General features: G+C 42.6%; 1 protein-coding gene across 2 annotated transcripts in view; it reads right to left on the minus strand.

Moving 5' to 3' along the window:
- Positions 1–1,555: 1,555 nt before the first annotated feature.
- SMAD1 (SMAD family member 1) overlaps positions 1,556–15,975 on the minus strand; it is a 39,980-nt gene continuing 25,560 nt past the window's right edge. The window contains exons 3-7 of one of the 2 annotated variants that reach the window (XM_083755827.1): positions 13,180–13,434; positions 10,287–10,403; positions 6,399–6,620; positions 3,831–4,087; positions 1,556–2,785 (exon numbers count right to left, since the gene is read on the minus strand). In XM_083755827.1, the coding sequence (XP_083611953.1) occupies positions 2,642–2,785; positions 3,831–4,087; positions 6,399–6,620; positions 10,287–10,403; positions 13,180–13,434 (995 nt within the window). In that variant the 3' untranslated portion in view covers positions 1,556–2,641. The remainder of the gene's footprint in view (positions 2,786–3,830; positions 4,088–6,398; positions 6,621–10,286; positions 10,404–13,179; positions 13,435–15,975) is intronic. The other variant, XM_083755828.1, reaches the window with a different exon arrangement.

The following is a 15,975-nucleotide window of genomic DNA, read 5'->3' on the forward strand; positions in this document are numbered from 1 at the left end:
GCAAGCACATTACTATGTGCAATGTGGATCCCAGCCAAATTAGCTTTAAAGTAATTTAAAAACACATTGGAGCTATTTATATTTGTCTTCTGGCTAGTGAGCAGAAAGATTTTATTTTCAACCAAAGAAGACTTGCAATTGCTATTATTTAAAGCTAAAGGGTAAACTGAGATTTTAAGTGTTTTAAAAGCCAAGCCAAATTGCTTTGCAGACTGCACGTTCCAGTAAGTGTGGGAAACCTCATCTTATGACTCATGTATACTGAAGTGAAATGCAGTGTGACACTTTAACAAGCAATTATATTTGTGATAAGAGTGCTTTCTCTGAAGGCTGTCCTGAAGAGGGCAGATAACTGATCATGTTCAAAAAGCATAAATTCATGCAGCATAAATTCAATACTTACCAGTTTCTTTGTTTGTTCCAGAGAAGTTAAAAGAAACTACAGCCTTTACCGCCAATAATACATATTCAGCTGTATATGGTTAAAAAGCTATCACCTTTTTAAAACCACATTCAGGTCCACTTACTTTGATGCAGTTCAAATTCTGTAGCAGCTGACAAGCTGAGCTGTTGAGTTGCTGCTCTTGATCCTGAAATATCCTATTTCAGCATGTCAGCACAAAGCAGAAATGCCTGTTTATTTGATTAAAAATAATCTATTCACAATGTTAACTTTTTTTCTGCTCTTACTGTGGGTTGTGTAACACTCATGCTGTCAGATATGAAAAACAGTTCTTAAATTCTAGTTCATGTCTTCCTCCAATTTGGCAATTTCTCAGGTGGCGTTTTGGCCACTTTACCTACACCAAATAACAACATCCCAGAAATTCTCATCAAAGGAGAGGTTGCTTCCTGTCATCTTCTTAGACTGCAGGTTCTAATGACTCACATTGGACAATGGACCTTCCCGTATGCCTTGATGAGGTAGTTGCTCGATGAAAGCAACAATGTGGTGAGCAGTGATGGTAAACAAAGAGGCAACAGGGACTAGCAGTTTATTATGTGCTTTTTGGAGCTATTTCCGCTCTTCCAATGAACCTGATGGCTGATGGTGCTATTAGGCCAATTTGAGTTAAGGATGATTCTTCTATCCTTAAGAAACTAATCATGTGAAGATGGATATTGTGCACACTTCCCTTCATTATTGGCATGCACTCATCTTGCTGCTAGGTATATTTCTTTTTAAAGCAGTGAGCATAGAACCATGATACATCCCTCACACCAAGACCGCTAAGCTTGTGTTTTTCAAGCAGCTAAAAGGAAGGCAAACACATGCATTGTGGTAAAATAAGGCAGTTAAAAGCACCAGCAAGGTTTTGAAGAATTTTACCAATAAATTTGGCAATAAGATTAGACAATGAAGCTACCTTTTTTAAAAGAAGACATAAAAGGGAGCTTTAGGTATTGCTTGTGCTTCCATGCTGATAGCTTGCATTATCAGTTCCAATGCATATCTCCTTTTCCACGAAACTGTTCTCAGCAACTGATATTCGTTTATATCACAGCTACTTCATGTTTTGTAGTTTGATAAGGGGGAAGAATGCACAAGAGTGTGTTTTAATCAAAGTAAGCAATACGTTTATTTGAACTTCAGTAGAGATGAACCACTAAGTTTTGGAATAAAAAAATACTGGAAAAGTACTACAGCTTGAATGAATATAAAAACATTAGCAGAAAGAAAACAATTTAAATGGTAAAAAATTAACCTTTAAGTCTGAGACACTTGAATAGGTTGTTTAAGTCCTCCCAACATGTGCTAACATCTGCTAAGTTGGCAAAACACAAACCTCTTACAAAATGAAAACAGCTACTTCTGTTATGTGAACTGCATAAAACTGTCCAATCTTAAAAAAGGCTGTATAGTTTGTCTTGAAATATACAGACCTTGCAGTACATGACAAAAGCATTTATTGACCCAGCCTTGCTCCATGAAGCTGTGCTTGGGCAGAAATATATCAGTTAGTAAGATGAAGCCTCTATAAAAATGAAATGCACACAGCAAGACTTGGACTTATTTAACAAGCTATGTTTGCAGTATAATTCTACCTGTCCACATCAGCTTCCCTTCCCACCCGCCTCCCGCAACTATATTTCTTTAGGCTAGTCCATCTCTAACTTCCAGATACACTGTACATACATTTAGCAAAGAGCATACCTAAAAATTCTTGCAGCGGTATGGTCAGTACACAGTTTCAGAAGATTACACAGAAGCCTTAATTTTTCTGAGGATAGCAACTATTACCAAGAACCATTAGCTTTCGAATATTGTGAGAAGCTTGTTAAAAAGGAGAGTAGCCTTCTTCTTTTTTGGTACTCGTCCCAGAACGCAAAACACAATGGAAATTCAGCACAAGGGGATCTTAGTGTTCTAGATAAGATTGCTTGAGAACAGCGTCCCGATTACGTGGACTTGGGTCATCCCTAGCTATTACACGCTGCCCTGTATAAAGATTACTACTATGTAAACTAAAAAGTCTTTGATACCAACAACTTAGTAGCGGCTTTTCCTGATCTAAAAGTTGGTCACAGAGGTCAAGTATAATAAAGGCTGCTGCCAGTTTTGTACATGTGTCTGACTCATACATCCTTCAAGTACATGCAAGGCTCAATAGTTTCTTAAGTGTAGCTGCTCCAAATCCTTTTAAGACACAGAAGAGATGGGGTTATGAGGAGAGCCCATCTGCGTAAGAACTTTATCCAGCCACTGAAGGGGACCATGTAAGTGAATCTCAATCCAGCATGGTGTGCTTGTGACATCTTGCCGATGATACTCTGCTCCCCAGCCCTAGAAACACAGAGTGATTGTTACAACAATTCTTGCTACAGATTTAATTGCATTCTGAGAATCCAAAGACAGTAACATGGCGTCATATTGAGTAAAGGAGACATTATTTTTATTTTTTGCATTAAAGGAGCGCAACCATTTCCTGATCTCTGAATTTTAATCTGAAGTAGATTTAAAACCTTGCCAGATGGGCCCGATTGAAAGCCCTGAAGACATGAATCTTCCAAGTAAGTGATCACGCTCAATGGGGTGGGGCAGCTTGTGCTGTAATGTCTTCTACTTTCAAGGGAAAACACCTGTTGATGTTTAGTCAGGCAGTGCTGCTCTCTCAATTCTTTGTACCCCCCCCCCCAATACACACTACCATCTATTTTGTATCCAGTGTCTGTGCACCTATCTCTAGAAATTCAGAGATTTATTTATTTTTTGGATGGATGTTAAGGTACCGCTGAACAAATCGGCCAAACACAACATTTCTTTATTTCTCAGTGGCTGCACCCAGATTATAGAACTCTCTGCACAGGGAACACCCACCAAGTTTCTTACTGGCCTTCCACTTAATAGGAAAGACGTTTCTGATAGGCATTAGACCCATTGGAGTGATTTCTCTCCTGTCACAAGGTATAGTTTTATTGCTTTATTACTGCTAATATTGGGGTTTTTTAACTGGCAGACATTTACTGCTGAACACGATTTTTTGTGAAAATAAAGTGGATATAATTTTCTTCCTTTTTTAAAAAAGAATGTATGTTTCTAGTGCTGCCATTGGTTCTGGAGCTAGAGCTACAATTCACAAAATCCAGGTTAGTATCTTTCACTTTTAAGTTTGATTAACATGAAAGACACAGTGCAGTTTTAAAAAATCAAGTATTTCTTAGCTTCAGCTCTAGAGGATTTTGGGGGGGGATTTGTTGAGCAGGCTCAGCAGCAGCCCCCAAAAGATTTAAGTTTTGGGCAGCATTTGCATGCAGATGCCTTTGTCTGTCTAGGTCAATTCCCAGGCCAAGGCTTCGCGAAGGCACACTCACCTCAAAGCCTTGCTTACCTTTACAAAGCTCATGCGGATAGTGCACATCTTGGTGAGTTCGTACACAGTTTCAAAGCCATGGTTCACCGACTGAGCCAGAAGTTGAGCAAACTCTTGGTTGTTGAAAATTTTCAAACTGCAGCCACTTGGAATTTTGCAGACTGTAGTTGGGTGGAAGCCATGGTGGTAATTGCAATTTCGACTTTGCACAAATATACTACTGTCACTAAGGCACTCTGCATAGACTTCACCACCGACATAATACAGGTGAACTCCTATAAGAGAGACATGATTCTGTTAGTTTTATTCTGAAGTCAAAGCACTTCAGACTGCTGCAGGTACAGTGGTGCCTCGCTAGACGAAAAGAATTCGTTCAGCGATTCTCTTCGTCTAGCGGTTTTTTCGTCTTGCGAAGCAAGCCCACTGAGAGCTTAGCGGATTAGCGCTACAGCTGTCAAGCGGCTTCCAGCGATCAGCTGTTAAGCGGCTTAGCGGCTTAAGAAAAGGGCGAAAACGAAAAAAAACCACGGGGGGGGGGGACGCAAGATTTTTTCGTCTTGCGAAGCAACCCCATAGGGAAATTTGTTTTGCGAAGCGCCTCCAAAACGGAAAACCCTTTCGTATTCAAAGCAGCAGTGAATGGGTATGAGTATTTTCTGGTGCTGTTGTCCAAATGAGGATCATACACCTTCTCCACAGTGATGCATGAATTTTACATATCTGGCCCAATCGCATAACTGCAGTTGTCCAAATTTATTATTCACATGCTGTATAGGCAACATTTTTTGGACACCTGCTTTTGTGGACAACTGCACATATCCTTAGATTTGAAGGGTTTTTCTAGTTAAAAATTAGGGGGTGCAGGTGAATTTGTATCTAATGAAACCAATGGGATAGAACAACATCTGCTCAACTCTCATTAGCCAAGCAAACCAAGTACTTCTTCATTTTATCTGGTCTGAGTTTTAGCTTCTATTTAGATTGGGGTTTTACTGTAGTTTTAGCAGATCATCTTAAATATGCATATTTCTTTGAAAATAAAAAGGTAATAAATCTAGTAGTGTGTGTGTGTGTGATAATTTTCAATAGCAAAATTTAAGACTAAGACATCTTCCTGGACCCTTTAGTAAAAGGAAATAGGAGCTCCTATGTGCTGCATATCTATAGGTCCCAGGCACTAATACTGATTCAACTAGAGAAATTAGGCATACTCTTCCTTATTGGTGGCTATCTGCCATCTAGTGATCTTTGACCCAAAGTGAAATTTAGAGGCTACAGCTATTTTCTCAAATTGGGCCACCAGTGTGGCATAATGGTCAGAATGTCAGACTAGTACTGGGGATATCTACTACAGGGTTCAACGGCTCCCTCAAACACTGCAAATCAACTGGGTTAATACTATCTCTCAGCCTAACTTATTTCACAGATTGTTGACAGGATAAATGAGATGCCATGTACATCACCTTGAACTTCTTGGAGGAAGGGGAAGATATAAATGTAATGAAATAATTTGTCCATAACTAGATCCTTAGTAAGGAATGGGGCTGTTACGGGCAAAAAAGATTAAAACCCTGCTGCTATTCAAACTTTTAAAAGTCCTTCAGTGCAAAAGGCATGTTATGAATAGTTTTAAAGGCACCAGTAGTCGATAATCCCCAACTGGGTCTTATACATACCTGGAAGAGAAAGCCATCTTTTATATAGCCAAAATACCAGTCATACCCCGGGGGGGGGGGGGGAGTATCCCTTGTTCATATCTGGCTTTGTAAAACCAAGTCATATTCCAGCAAAACCAAGTAGGGAATTATTAATACAAATAATTGACTAAACTATTTTTATTCCAAGACAATTTAAAGTATAGAAGCTATAGTCTTCACTCAAGACCATCTCTCTCTCTCTCTCTTTTTTTTTTGTTTAAAAAAAGAGAGACAAAAAACAAATGCTTCTAGAAAAACAAAGACAGAAAACCAGAACATTACTAAATTACTTCAGTTCTTAAAATAAAGGAGACAGCACATTGTTTTTTATATAGTTTTATATATTGGGGGTATTATGGGTTAAAACAGGTGGCATATACTGTAATACAAACGCTTCTATAAAAGATAGAGATAAATTTTAAGCGATTCCTCTTTTTCTCCTATGGATCTCAGTACTATTTTACCTTGGAAACAATTTCAGATTCTGAACTGGGAAAGCAAGAGATGCCAACTTCTCTGCCCTTTGCAAAAAAGCCTTCCCCAGTATTTTGCAAGCTATGTTAATACTCCTGGAGCTGCATCAGGGAGCCCAATAGTGATTTTAACCCCTATATAAGAACCTTGTGTAATAATAGATCCACCAGCTTAGTTGCAGCTCAAGAGGTTTTTATTCCAACAAAACAATTTGGGAGAAAACTGTCTAGTTGGAATTCGGATCGTGTGCAACCCTGTTTCTATGTGTTGTCGAAATTTCCTTGTTTGCAAGGAGATTACATTGTTTAACGCTGAATATGTTGCTTCTCAATGAAGCCTTGAGGCAAACAAATGTTGCTTGCATCCCAGCTCCTCTCTCTTTCCACTTTCAAATATGAACAAAACCCCACAGTACCTTTGCCAATATGCCGCCTGGTGTTCTCAATGGTGGAATTCCGGTTAACATTGGAGAGCAGCCCTAGGCAAAACCTGTTCTTGTTGTTTGACGGATCAGTAAAGCCATCGACCAGCACACTTGTTGAAGAGGCATGAAATGCCTCTCCAACACGATTGTTAAGCTCATAGTAGACAATAGAGCACCAGTGTTTTGGCTCTTCATAAGCAACTGCCTGAACATCTGGAAAGGAGGAAAATCAGAAATCAGTGACACTAGAATTAATGAGTTCCTGAGCTTTAAAGTTTTATTTATTTTCAGTGTGTAGGTTTTGGCTTAAGATCACTGAAGAACCAAAAGGGGGAAAAAATAATCTGGCTACACAGCTGCTAATTAGAAGTCATTCTCCCACAATGCCCTATTATGCAATACATATGAGCCACACTAGCAATTCAATTGAAGCCTCCACATAGCGAAAAGAGAAGGAGCTCCAACTGGTACTTTAACAAGCAGTGAGCAGATTCTTTTTACCCCCCTGCTTTACAAGTAGACTCACAAAAACTGGAGCTGCAGTACTGATAATCTACTAATTGGTTAGGTTGAGAGTCCCTGCAGTAGAATGATTAGACTGGCTTCCCCCAGAAATGATTGTAACCAGTAAGCTTTACTTATCTCTATGCTTGGGCAGGTGGGCTGTGTTTGTGTGGCAAATGAGCTAGAAAGAAACCTACCAGGTCTCTCTCAATTTACCAAACGATGTTGACTGGTCACCTAGTGGCAATCCTTTTCATCACAGCCCGCTTCAACGCTTTAGTAAACCCAGATGTGCTACCGTAAACCATGCCTATTTACAATGAAGCCGTTGGACAGTATGCAATTCAAAATGTATCCTTTGCACCGGGAACTATTGCTCAAAAGACTTTGCCACCTTGAGCAAATGTCCATATCATGGTGGAGTTGCACTTGCAAGTCAGGGTCTCACCCTTTAGGGTCCATTCTGTCTCCTATGGTAACTCAACTGCCATGTTAAATCACTGGTTGCTGGGGATTTGGAGCATGGTGTTGCAAGTACTAAGCACTTATCTGTCCATGTCAATTGGATCAGAAGCTGAGAAAATGCTGTTGGCCCTGAAGCAGTGATGGGCTTGTTGGAAACCAACCAACTGAGAGTGAATCCTTCTAACACAGAGGTGTTGTGGGTAGGTGGTTCCTGTGTTCAGGAATCAGGTGGATGACCCAATTTAGAATGGGTTGCACTGTCCCTGAAGGAAGAGGTTCCTAGTACTCCAGGATTTCAGCCTGCCACAGAAGTCTCAATTGCCTTCTACAGCTAGGAGTGTTTGTACTACAGCTGTTGCTGGGCTTGCATACCCTGGCCTCAGTTGTCCATCATAATGACCTCCTGGGGCACTCTATGACCATCTCAGCTGTGACTCCTGGAAGATCTGCTCCCTGCCTTGCAGGCCTTTTTCCACCTGGCCCAAAGTGGGCTTCATGGCCAGATTGGGATCTGAATTTGAGAACTCTCAGCCTTCATCTGACACAAACCACTACACCACAGTGACTTGTGGTAGCTAAGAAGGGAGAGTCAACCAATGACAGTCACAAATGTAGTTTTGGCTGCAGGAAACCAATTTTATGGAATTGAAGATGGCAGACTATATTCCCCGAGTTGGCGAGCCTCATATGACAGCAATGAGAATTTGAGCCTTTAGTGCCATTGGCCAGTCCTGTGGAGCACCTTGCCAACAGAGATTCAGCGGCCACCTTCTGTGCCAACTTTGAAACACCTGCTGAAAACTTTTCTATTCCATCAGGCTTATGCAGGCAATTAAGAGTGCATCCCTCATCATGGTCTATTGTTGGTTTTTTTCATTTCTTTTTGCTTTTAACTAGTTTTTAAACTTTTTAAACTTATAATATATCATATCCTACCACAATATAAACTCTTTTTATGTTGTTGTAAACTCCTGGTACAGTTTTATGATACAGCGGCATATACTTTTTTGTAAATAAGGTTTTTCTCCATCCTGTTCACTGATTACCAAAGCTATGCAAAGAAGTGCTGATTCAAACAAGCCATGATATTTTTAATCCTTTCAAGTCATTGTATGGCAGCCTTTAATTATTAGTAAGTAGGTGCACTCTTCACAGTAAGATGCCAGCAACTATTAAGGCTGCACACAGCTTTGCCCTAGTTCTCAAACTCGGGAAGAAATCCTGCCAGCTGGCCATTCCTGCAGAATGAAATCATATCTCTCTCACACAGATTTCATACTAACTTCCTCACATTTGCCTTAAGTCATGCAGAGCAGGTGTGCTTTGTCTCTCCATTCCCAGCATGAGCCAACAATAGGAGTTACCCAACTTCATTGACAGGATGCAGCTTGTTAAGTCAAATCTCTTAAGACTAACAAATCTTCACAAAGAACAGGCCTCTCTAAATGTCTGCAGCGAGAGTGCTTGAGCCTACATTTACTGCCGGTGCCCTTCCTATATGCGAACTTCAGCAGACCTTTTCTGAAGGGCTATAAAACAAAGGATGTGACCGTATGTACCAGGTAGAGGTACAGGAGTAGAGAAATGAGCTCACAGAATTAAGGGAAACAGGTGTGCGTAAACAATGTAAGTGTAAAGGAAATAAGCAAGTGTAGTTTCACCCTCTAAAAAGGAAAAAAAAAAAAAACGGGAAGGGAGGGATATTTAGATCAGGGGAGGAAAAAGTTACCAGATTTAGAGGGAGCATCTGCCACTAGTTGCTACTAGTCATTGGGCCTGCAGCATTACTACTTCTGTGCTTGTGATTGCAACATCCTTCAGCTGTCCAGTACATACTGTTCCCTGCCTCCTGCTAAAATATCTGGCCCCAAAGCCACAGTGGGAAGGGTGTGCAGGAAACTGCCATTGTGAACACAGAAGTGGGTAACGCTGCAAGTGCTGTGATTTCTGGTAACAACACAGCTTGTAAAAATAATCTGGTTCCAGATCCAGCCATCTTGACAGTGCTCTTGGATGAAACCGCTATGGTCATGGTCTAGGCAACACACAACACCACATATGGCAGAAATTTTATGATCCTGCCACATGAACTGGAGCCAACCTAATGAGAAGCACACTATTTATATGCATCTCTTGCGACCCAATACACAGCAGTTTGTTGTGACCAGAATATCCAAACAAACCCTTAAGGACTGGTTAGACACACAGCCCTCTGCTTACTGGGGCTATTCCTAAGGAATGCAAGAATGACAGGACAAAGATACAGGACAATCAGAAAACTAATGTGTGCAGAAGGTCTACAGAGTCAGGCATAAACAAGGATAAATTTGCTTCTTGCTTTTGTCAGCAACAAGGTCTACGTGAAATGAACAGATCAGCAAAACTACCCAAAGATTTGCTTTATCAATTGCGAGCCAGCTTTAAAACAAAATGTTAAATAACCAAGAGGTTGTCTACTCTTATTTTTCCAAGATGGCTCCAAAACTGCTGGCATAGAATGCACACTTTGGTTATCTGAGCCATTTTGCCTGCAGCTATGAGGAAGAAGCAGTGCATGATTTGGTGAAAGTTTGGCTGAAACACCATTTTCCATACCTTGTTACTTGGGGAGAACACATCCGCTGACATTTACTTGCTATTATGTCAGACTCTTAGTCCAGAGCATGAGTGCAGCATTATAAATCATAAGAACCTAAGGCCACCTCTGTTGGGTCAGACAATCTAGTCCTGCACCCTGTTCTCAAAGTGGCCAACCAGAAACCTATTGGAAGTCCATAATTCAGATATGATCATCCACAGCTTCCTATTCATAAAATGTATGCTACAACCAAGTTTATACTCCCATGCCACATATATATATTAGACCACATTTCTTATTAAAAGGGGGAGAAAAAAACCTAAAATTTTCACCTCCTCTGCTTATTTCTGGAGGAACTGAAGGTGCCATCATATTGGTGTCCATTGGCTGTGAACCATCCTGTGTCATCTGATCTTCTGGAGGCAGATAAGCAGGAGGGGGAGTATCAGCTAAATGGGAAAAATACAGGACAGATAAAATTTTATTTCTCTTTGTACATTAGTAGAAAGTGCTAAGACAGGTCAAGCAACAATGTCCACCTATTTATGATAACCCAATAAAACTCTTCATTCCTGTGTCTCAAGTGAGACTTGCTAGACAAAACTAAACACTTATAAACAAGGCTAACAACGGAAGCCATTATTTTCTCATCAAGGAATAAGAGTTTAGAGTTTCTTTTTTAGGGAACTAGGCTTTGAAGCAGATAAAGGTAAAGCTATTCTACATGAGATAAGCGATCTTGAGGAGGTTTGTTTTTTTAATGTATGTTTATCAGTGCTAGTGATTTTAGGTGCTTAATAAATATCAGTCCTGCTGGAAAAAGATTTCAGCCAACACTATTGTACTTCTGTTTTTCCTACCTTCCCAGTTCCAACAATACCTTCCCAGCAATAATTCCCTATTATGGTGCTGCAACAGAACTAACAGCAGCTAAAGCAGCCTTACAAATAAGCCAGTTAAAGTTGCCAACCTACTAAGAGGAACCCATATTCTCATGCTGGAAGGGAAACCCCCCTCTTTTAAAGATGCGCAGAAATGCAGGCTAGTTTTTTTAAAAATGCATTTGATCAAGTGGAATGACAGAGGAGGGACAGAACTGAGGATCAGGCTTTCCTTCCTCCACATCTAGCACAGAAACCAAATGGCAGAGGAGAATGGAGTGATCTGTCCTTCCTCCACCAGCTCGCTCACCTGCGTGGAATTACTGGTGGCCTGTGGCTTTCAGGTGAGCTGTTAATGCATGACCACTTATCAAAATAAAGCATTTCAATTAGGAGATGAACCAAGTAACATTTCACTTTACTAGCAAACAGGGGCTGCAATCCAGTATGTAGCAAGATTTACACTCCTGTGCTGTTGACATCAGTGCTGCTAAGCCCAGTTTATTGCCGGGTAGCCAGCCAGAATCCTTAGGTTTAAGCTGTCACCAGCTATACAGTTGTTGATTGCTACACCAGGAATAGTTTGAATACTTCTTCTCTTCATCCATGTTTGTGTGTTCCTACATTGGTTTAATTTTTTAGAAGCTTAAACACAACTGAAGAATTCTTTAGTATCTTTCTACAACCCAAAACACACAGGAGAGAATTGGAAGAACTAACAAACAGCAAGAAAAGGCTATTTCTGTGCAACATTTAAAAGAGCAAACTTCACGCTACTCTTTGTCTACTTGCCCTTTTGAGACACTGCAAACTCGTGTCATAAGATACTTCTACTAATGAAGCTGAACCTCCTTCTTGAACCAATGTGAAGTGTGGGTTTTGTTTTATTTTTAATGGACAATTGCCTTCCCCTGGTCATTTGGATTTGATCTTCTAGCACCAATCTGGAATCCTAGTTGAACAAAGCACCTCATTGCTTTGACTTCTAATCTACAGGGCAAGTGCAGCTCCCCTCATTTTTTTACCAGATTCATAACTAACTTCAAGGTTATGAGCTTTCGTGTGCATTCCTGTTTCAGTGTATTCCTGTTTCAGTGTATCTGAAGAAGTGTGCATGCACACGAAAGCTCATACCAAGAACTGACTTAGTTGGTCTTTAAGGTGCTACTGGAAGGAATTTTTTTTGTTTTGACTATGGCAGACCAACACGGCTACCTATCTGTTCAAGGTTATGCTACATCATGTTCTACAAATGAAGTTCTAGCTAGTGAAGAACTTTATGGGTCCAATTTCCAGTGACCAATTCTCTAGCAGCGCGTAATGCTCTCACAATCAGCCAAGATAAATCTTTTGATGCTATCTTTATGTGGTAATTCATTAAAGTCCTTGGGTGCTCCGTAGTTCCAAAAACTTTTCTTTGCAGACTAGGCAAAGCCAGAGAGACATTACGCAACACCTGTTCACAGTTTCCGAGAACTGACAGGTGAAAGTTTAACACATCCAAAGGTTCAGTGGGCAAAATTTGCAGCTATTGTCCCAATTGCAGGGATCATAAAATTATGGTTTTTGACAAAAAGTATGTACAGTCATACCTTGGTTCTCGAATGGCTTAGTCGTCGAACAAATCTGCTCCCAAACAGGCAAACCTGGAAGTTAATTGTTCGGGTTTTTGAATGTTTTTCGGAAGCCAAACATCCGCTGCGGCTTCCACTTGAGTGCAGGAAGCTCCTGCAGCCAATCGGAAGCTGCACCTTGGTTTTCCAATGGTTTCGGGAGTCAAATGGACTTCCGGAACAGTTTAAGTTCAAGAACCAAGTTTCCACTGTAGTTTTAATTGCCATAAAGAAACCTTTAAAGGTAAAGGGACCCCTGACCATTAGGTCCAGTCGTGACTGACTCTGGGGTTGCGGTGCTCATCTCGCTTTACTGGCCGAGGGAGCTGGGGTACAGCTTCCGGGTCATGTGGCCAGCATGACTAAGCCGCTTCTGGCGAACCAGAGCAAGTGCACGGAAACACTGTTTACCTTCCCGCCAGAGCGGTACCTATTTATCTACTTGCACTTTGACGTGCTTTCGAACTGCTAGGTTGGCAGGAGCAGGAACCAAGCAACGGGAGCTCACCCTGTCGCGGATATTAGAACTGCCAGCCTTCTGATCTGCAAGTCCTAGCCTCTGTGGTTTAACCCACAGCGCCACCCATGTCCCTGTAAAGAAACCTTTAAAAACATGCAAATGTTTGCATTTTCATTGGTTGCCATGAGATACTGACCCAAGCAGAACAAGTGTCCCAACCATGCTCCTAACACTGAGTACTTACTACCGAGGCCTCTTGGAGCAAGCTTACCTGGCATCTGGAAAGGACTTCCTGGGTCCGAGCTGGCAGGTGAATGAGGATAGGTGCCACTGCTGCTTCCCGGGGAGTTTGGGTAGCTGCTGTTGGGCGAGTGAGGAAACGGGTGGCTATTGGGCTGTTGGAAAGAGTCTGGGAAAGTAGCATTGTGTGGCATGTGTGGCTCGTTTTGTGGCACGCGGAATTGAGCCAGGAGACTGTGCTGTGGGTTGTATTCACTGTGTCTCGGAACAAGCACTGGAGGAAGAACTGGAAAGGGGGGGAGAGAGAGAAAGACCGAAAACTTAGTTCAAGACCACACTTACAGAACAAAGGCAAACTCTTCCATGGATGCAACCATTGCATGTGAGGTATTCACATTCTAGGAACCAACAGGGCTCAGCAAGGACACTTCACTGGATCCTGTCATTACATAACTTAAATTCATACAGTGGCACATTGACTGCCAGGGTCCCAGAGTCGTAAACTCATTTTTCACAGTAGCTGGAAACAAGATGATCAAAGGAATTTGCTGTGTTTTTATTTACAAAACACAGAGCAGTGTTTTGTATATTTAATGCCAACGTATGAAACTTTTAGTGCATTTTGCTGGCTTGCTAACCACTTAATGGTTTGTATGCCAAAACCTTGTTAACTAGGAAATTCTTCTGAAGACTATATAGGCTATGGACAGAGAACTTTAAGAGACAACAGCTGAAAGTTTATTTTTAGTATAAGCAATGCGCTAAAAGGTTAATACTGAAATGCTACAGTTTCCTACAGTTGCCAACTAGATATCTATGGGAAACTCACGGGCAGAACATGATGACAAAAAACCCTCTCCCACTGTTGCTCCCTAGCAACTAGTATTAAGCAGCAGGCTGCCGAGCATCCTGAAAGTCATATTATACAGTGGTACCTCGGGTTAAGAACTTAATTCGTTCTGGAGGTCTGTTCTTAACCTGAAACTGTTCTTAACCTGAGGTTCCACTTTAGCTAATGGGGCCTTCCGCTGCTGCCATGCGATTTCTGTTCTCATCCTGAAGCAAAGTTCTCAACCCGAAGTACTATTTATGGGTTAGCGGAGTCTGTAACCTGAAGTGTCTGTAACCCGAGGTACTACTGTATATAGTAGGAGTATGCATCTGCTTCAGAGAGAATCCAAATCCAGAACCAAATAGGCAACTTTGCAAGGATTTGGGCCTTGTTTGATACAAAATGGACCTTCTCCAAAGTAGTCTGAACTGGGCTGCTCCCAAAGCTTTAGACCCAACTTAGGAAGAAGTCAGACACCAGACAGTTGAACATGGACTGTACACAGTATAATAAGCATGATCACACTAAAATGGTATTGGAAGAATTGTTTTTTTTTCCCTTTTTTCCTAATGATCCTGAGGTAATTCACCCTTGTCACATCTGCCGCAAACTGAGTCAATATTTTCAGTGAGCTATACACCATGACCCTAAGATCCCTTTTCTGGTCAATCTCCATGAGCTCAGATGCCCTCAGTATATACACAAAGTTAGGATTCACCCAGCGCCCCCACCATATGACTATATTTACATTAAGCTGCCTTTTCTCTTTTATTTGTTAAACTTTTACCCAGTCTGTCCAGTGCATTTGCATTAAACAGACTCTTCCAATGCATTTGTACTTGGCATTTTACAACAATTAAAAAAAGTAAAAGCACATTCCCATAAAAGAGAACAGCACAAAACTCAGAAACGGACTAGGAGTGACAGAACATTCTCAGATGAGGCTTCAGCATAAGAAATTAACCTGCCCAGCTAGATAGACAGTTGCCAGAACAGGGAAGATTTAACAAGTGAGCAATGAAATGTGTAAGAGGGGGTAAAATAGATCTTGCTGGGCGAGGTATTCCACAATCTGGATGCAGCCACTGAGACGGCTCTCCATATATCTTCCTCAACTATGAATGGGACTCAGATGGGTCTCTCTAATCCATCTTAGGTATAGATCCAGGTATCATGGCACAAAGCCATTTATTGTTTTAACTGTCATCACCAGCACTTAAAATTACCGTATTTTTCGCCCTATAAGACGCACTTTTCCCCCTCCAAAAATGAAGGGGAAATGTGTGTGCGTCTTATGGGGCGAATGCAGGCTTTCGCTGAAGCCTGGAGAGCGAGAGGCGTCGGTGCGCACCGACGTCTCTCGCTCTCCAGGCTCCAGGAAGCTATCCGCAAGCCTTGCACGCCCGGAGGGAGTTCCCCCGGGCGCGCAAGGCTTGCGGGCGGCAGCCTGCAGCGCAGAGCACGGGGCGCCCTCCGGAGGACGCCCAGTGCATCGCGCAGGTGTCCGCTAGCCTTGCGCACCCGGGGATCTCCCCTGGGAGCCGAAGGCTTGCGGGCGGCAGCGCGGAGCACGGGGCACCCTTCGGAGGCCGCCCCGTGCTCCGCGCAGGTGTCCGCTAGCCTTGCGCACCCGGGGATCTCCCCCGGGAGCCGAAGGCTTGCGGGCGGCAGCGCGGAGCACTGGGCGCCCTTTGGAGGAAGCCCCGTGCTCCGCGCTGGTGTCGGCAAGCCTTGCGCACTGGGGGATCTCCCCCCGGGAGCGCGAGGCTTGCGGGCGGCAGCCAGCAGCACGGATCACGGGGCGCCCTTTGGAGGCCGCCCCGTGCTCCGCGCTGGTGTTGGCCAGCCTTGCGCACCCGGGGGATCCCCCCCCCCCGTGAGCGCAAAGCTTGCGGGCAGCAGCCGGCAGCACGGAGCACGGGGCGCCCTTCGGAGTACGCCCCGTGCTCCGCGCTGGTGTCGGCAAGCCTTGCGCACCCGGGGGATCTCCCCCCA

The sequence above is a fragment of the Podarcis gaigeae genome (genome assembly GCF_964106915.1).
Source record: "Podarcis gaigeae genome assembly, chromosome: 9".
Lineage (NCBI taxonomy): Eukaryota > Metazoa > Chordata > Lepidosauria > Squamata > Lacertidae > Podarcis > Podarcis gaigeae.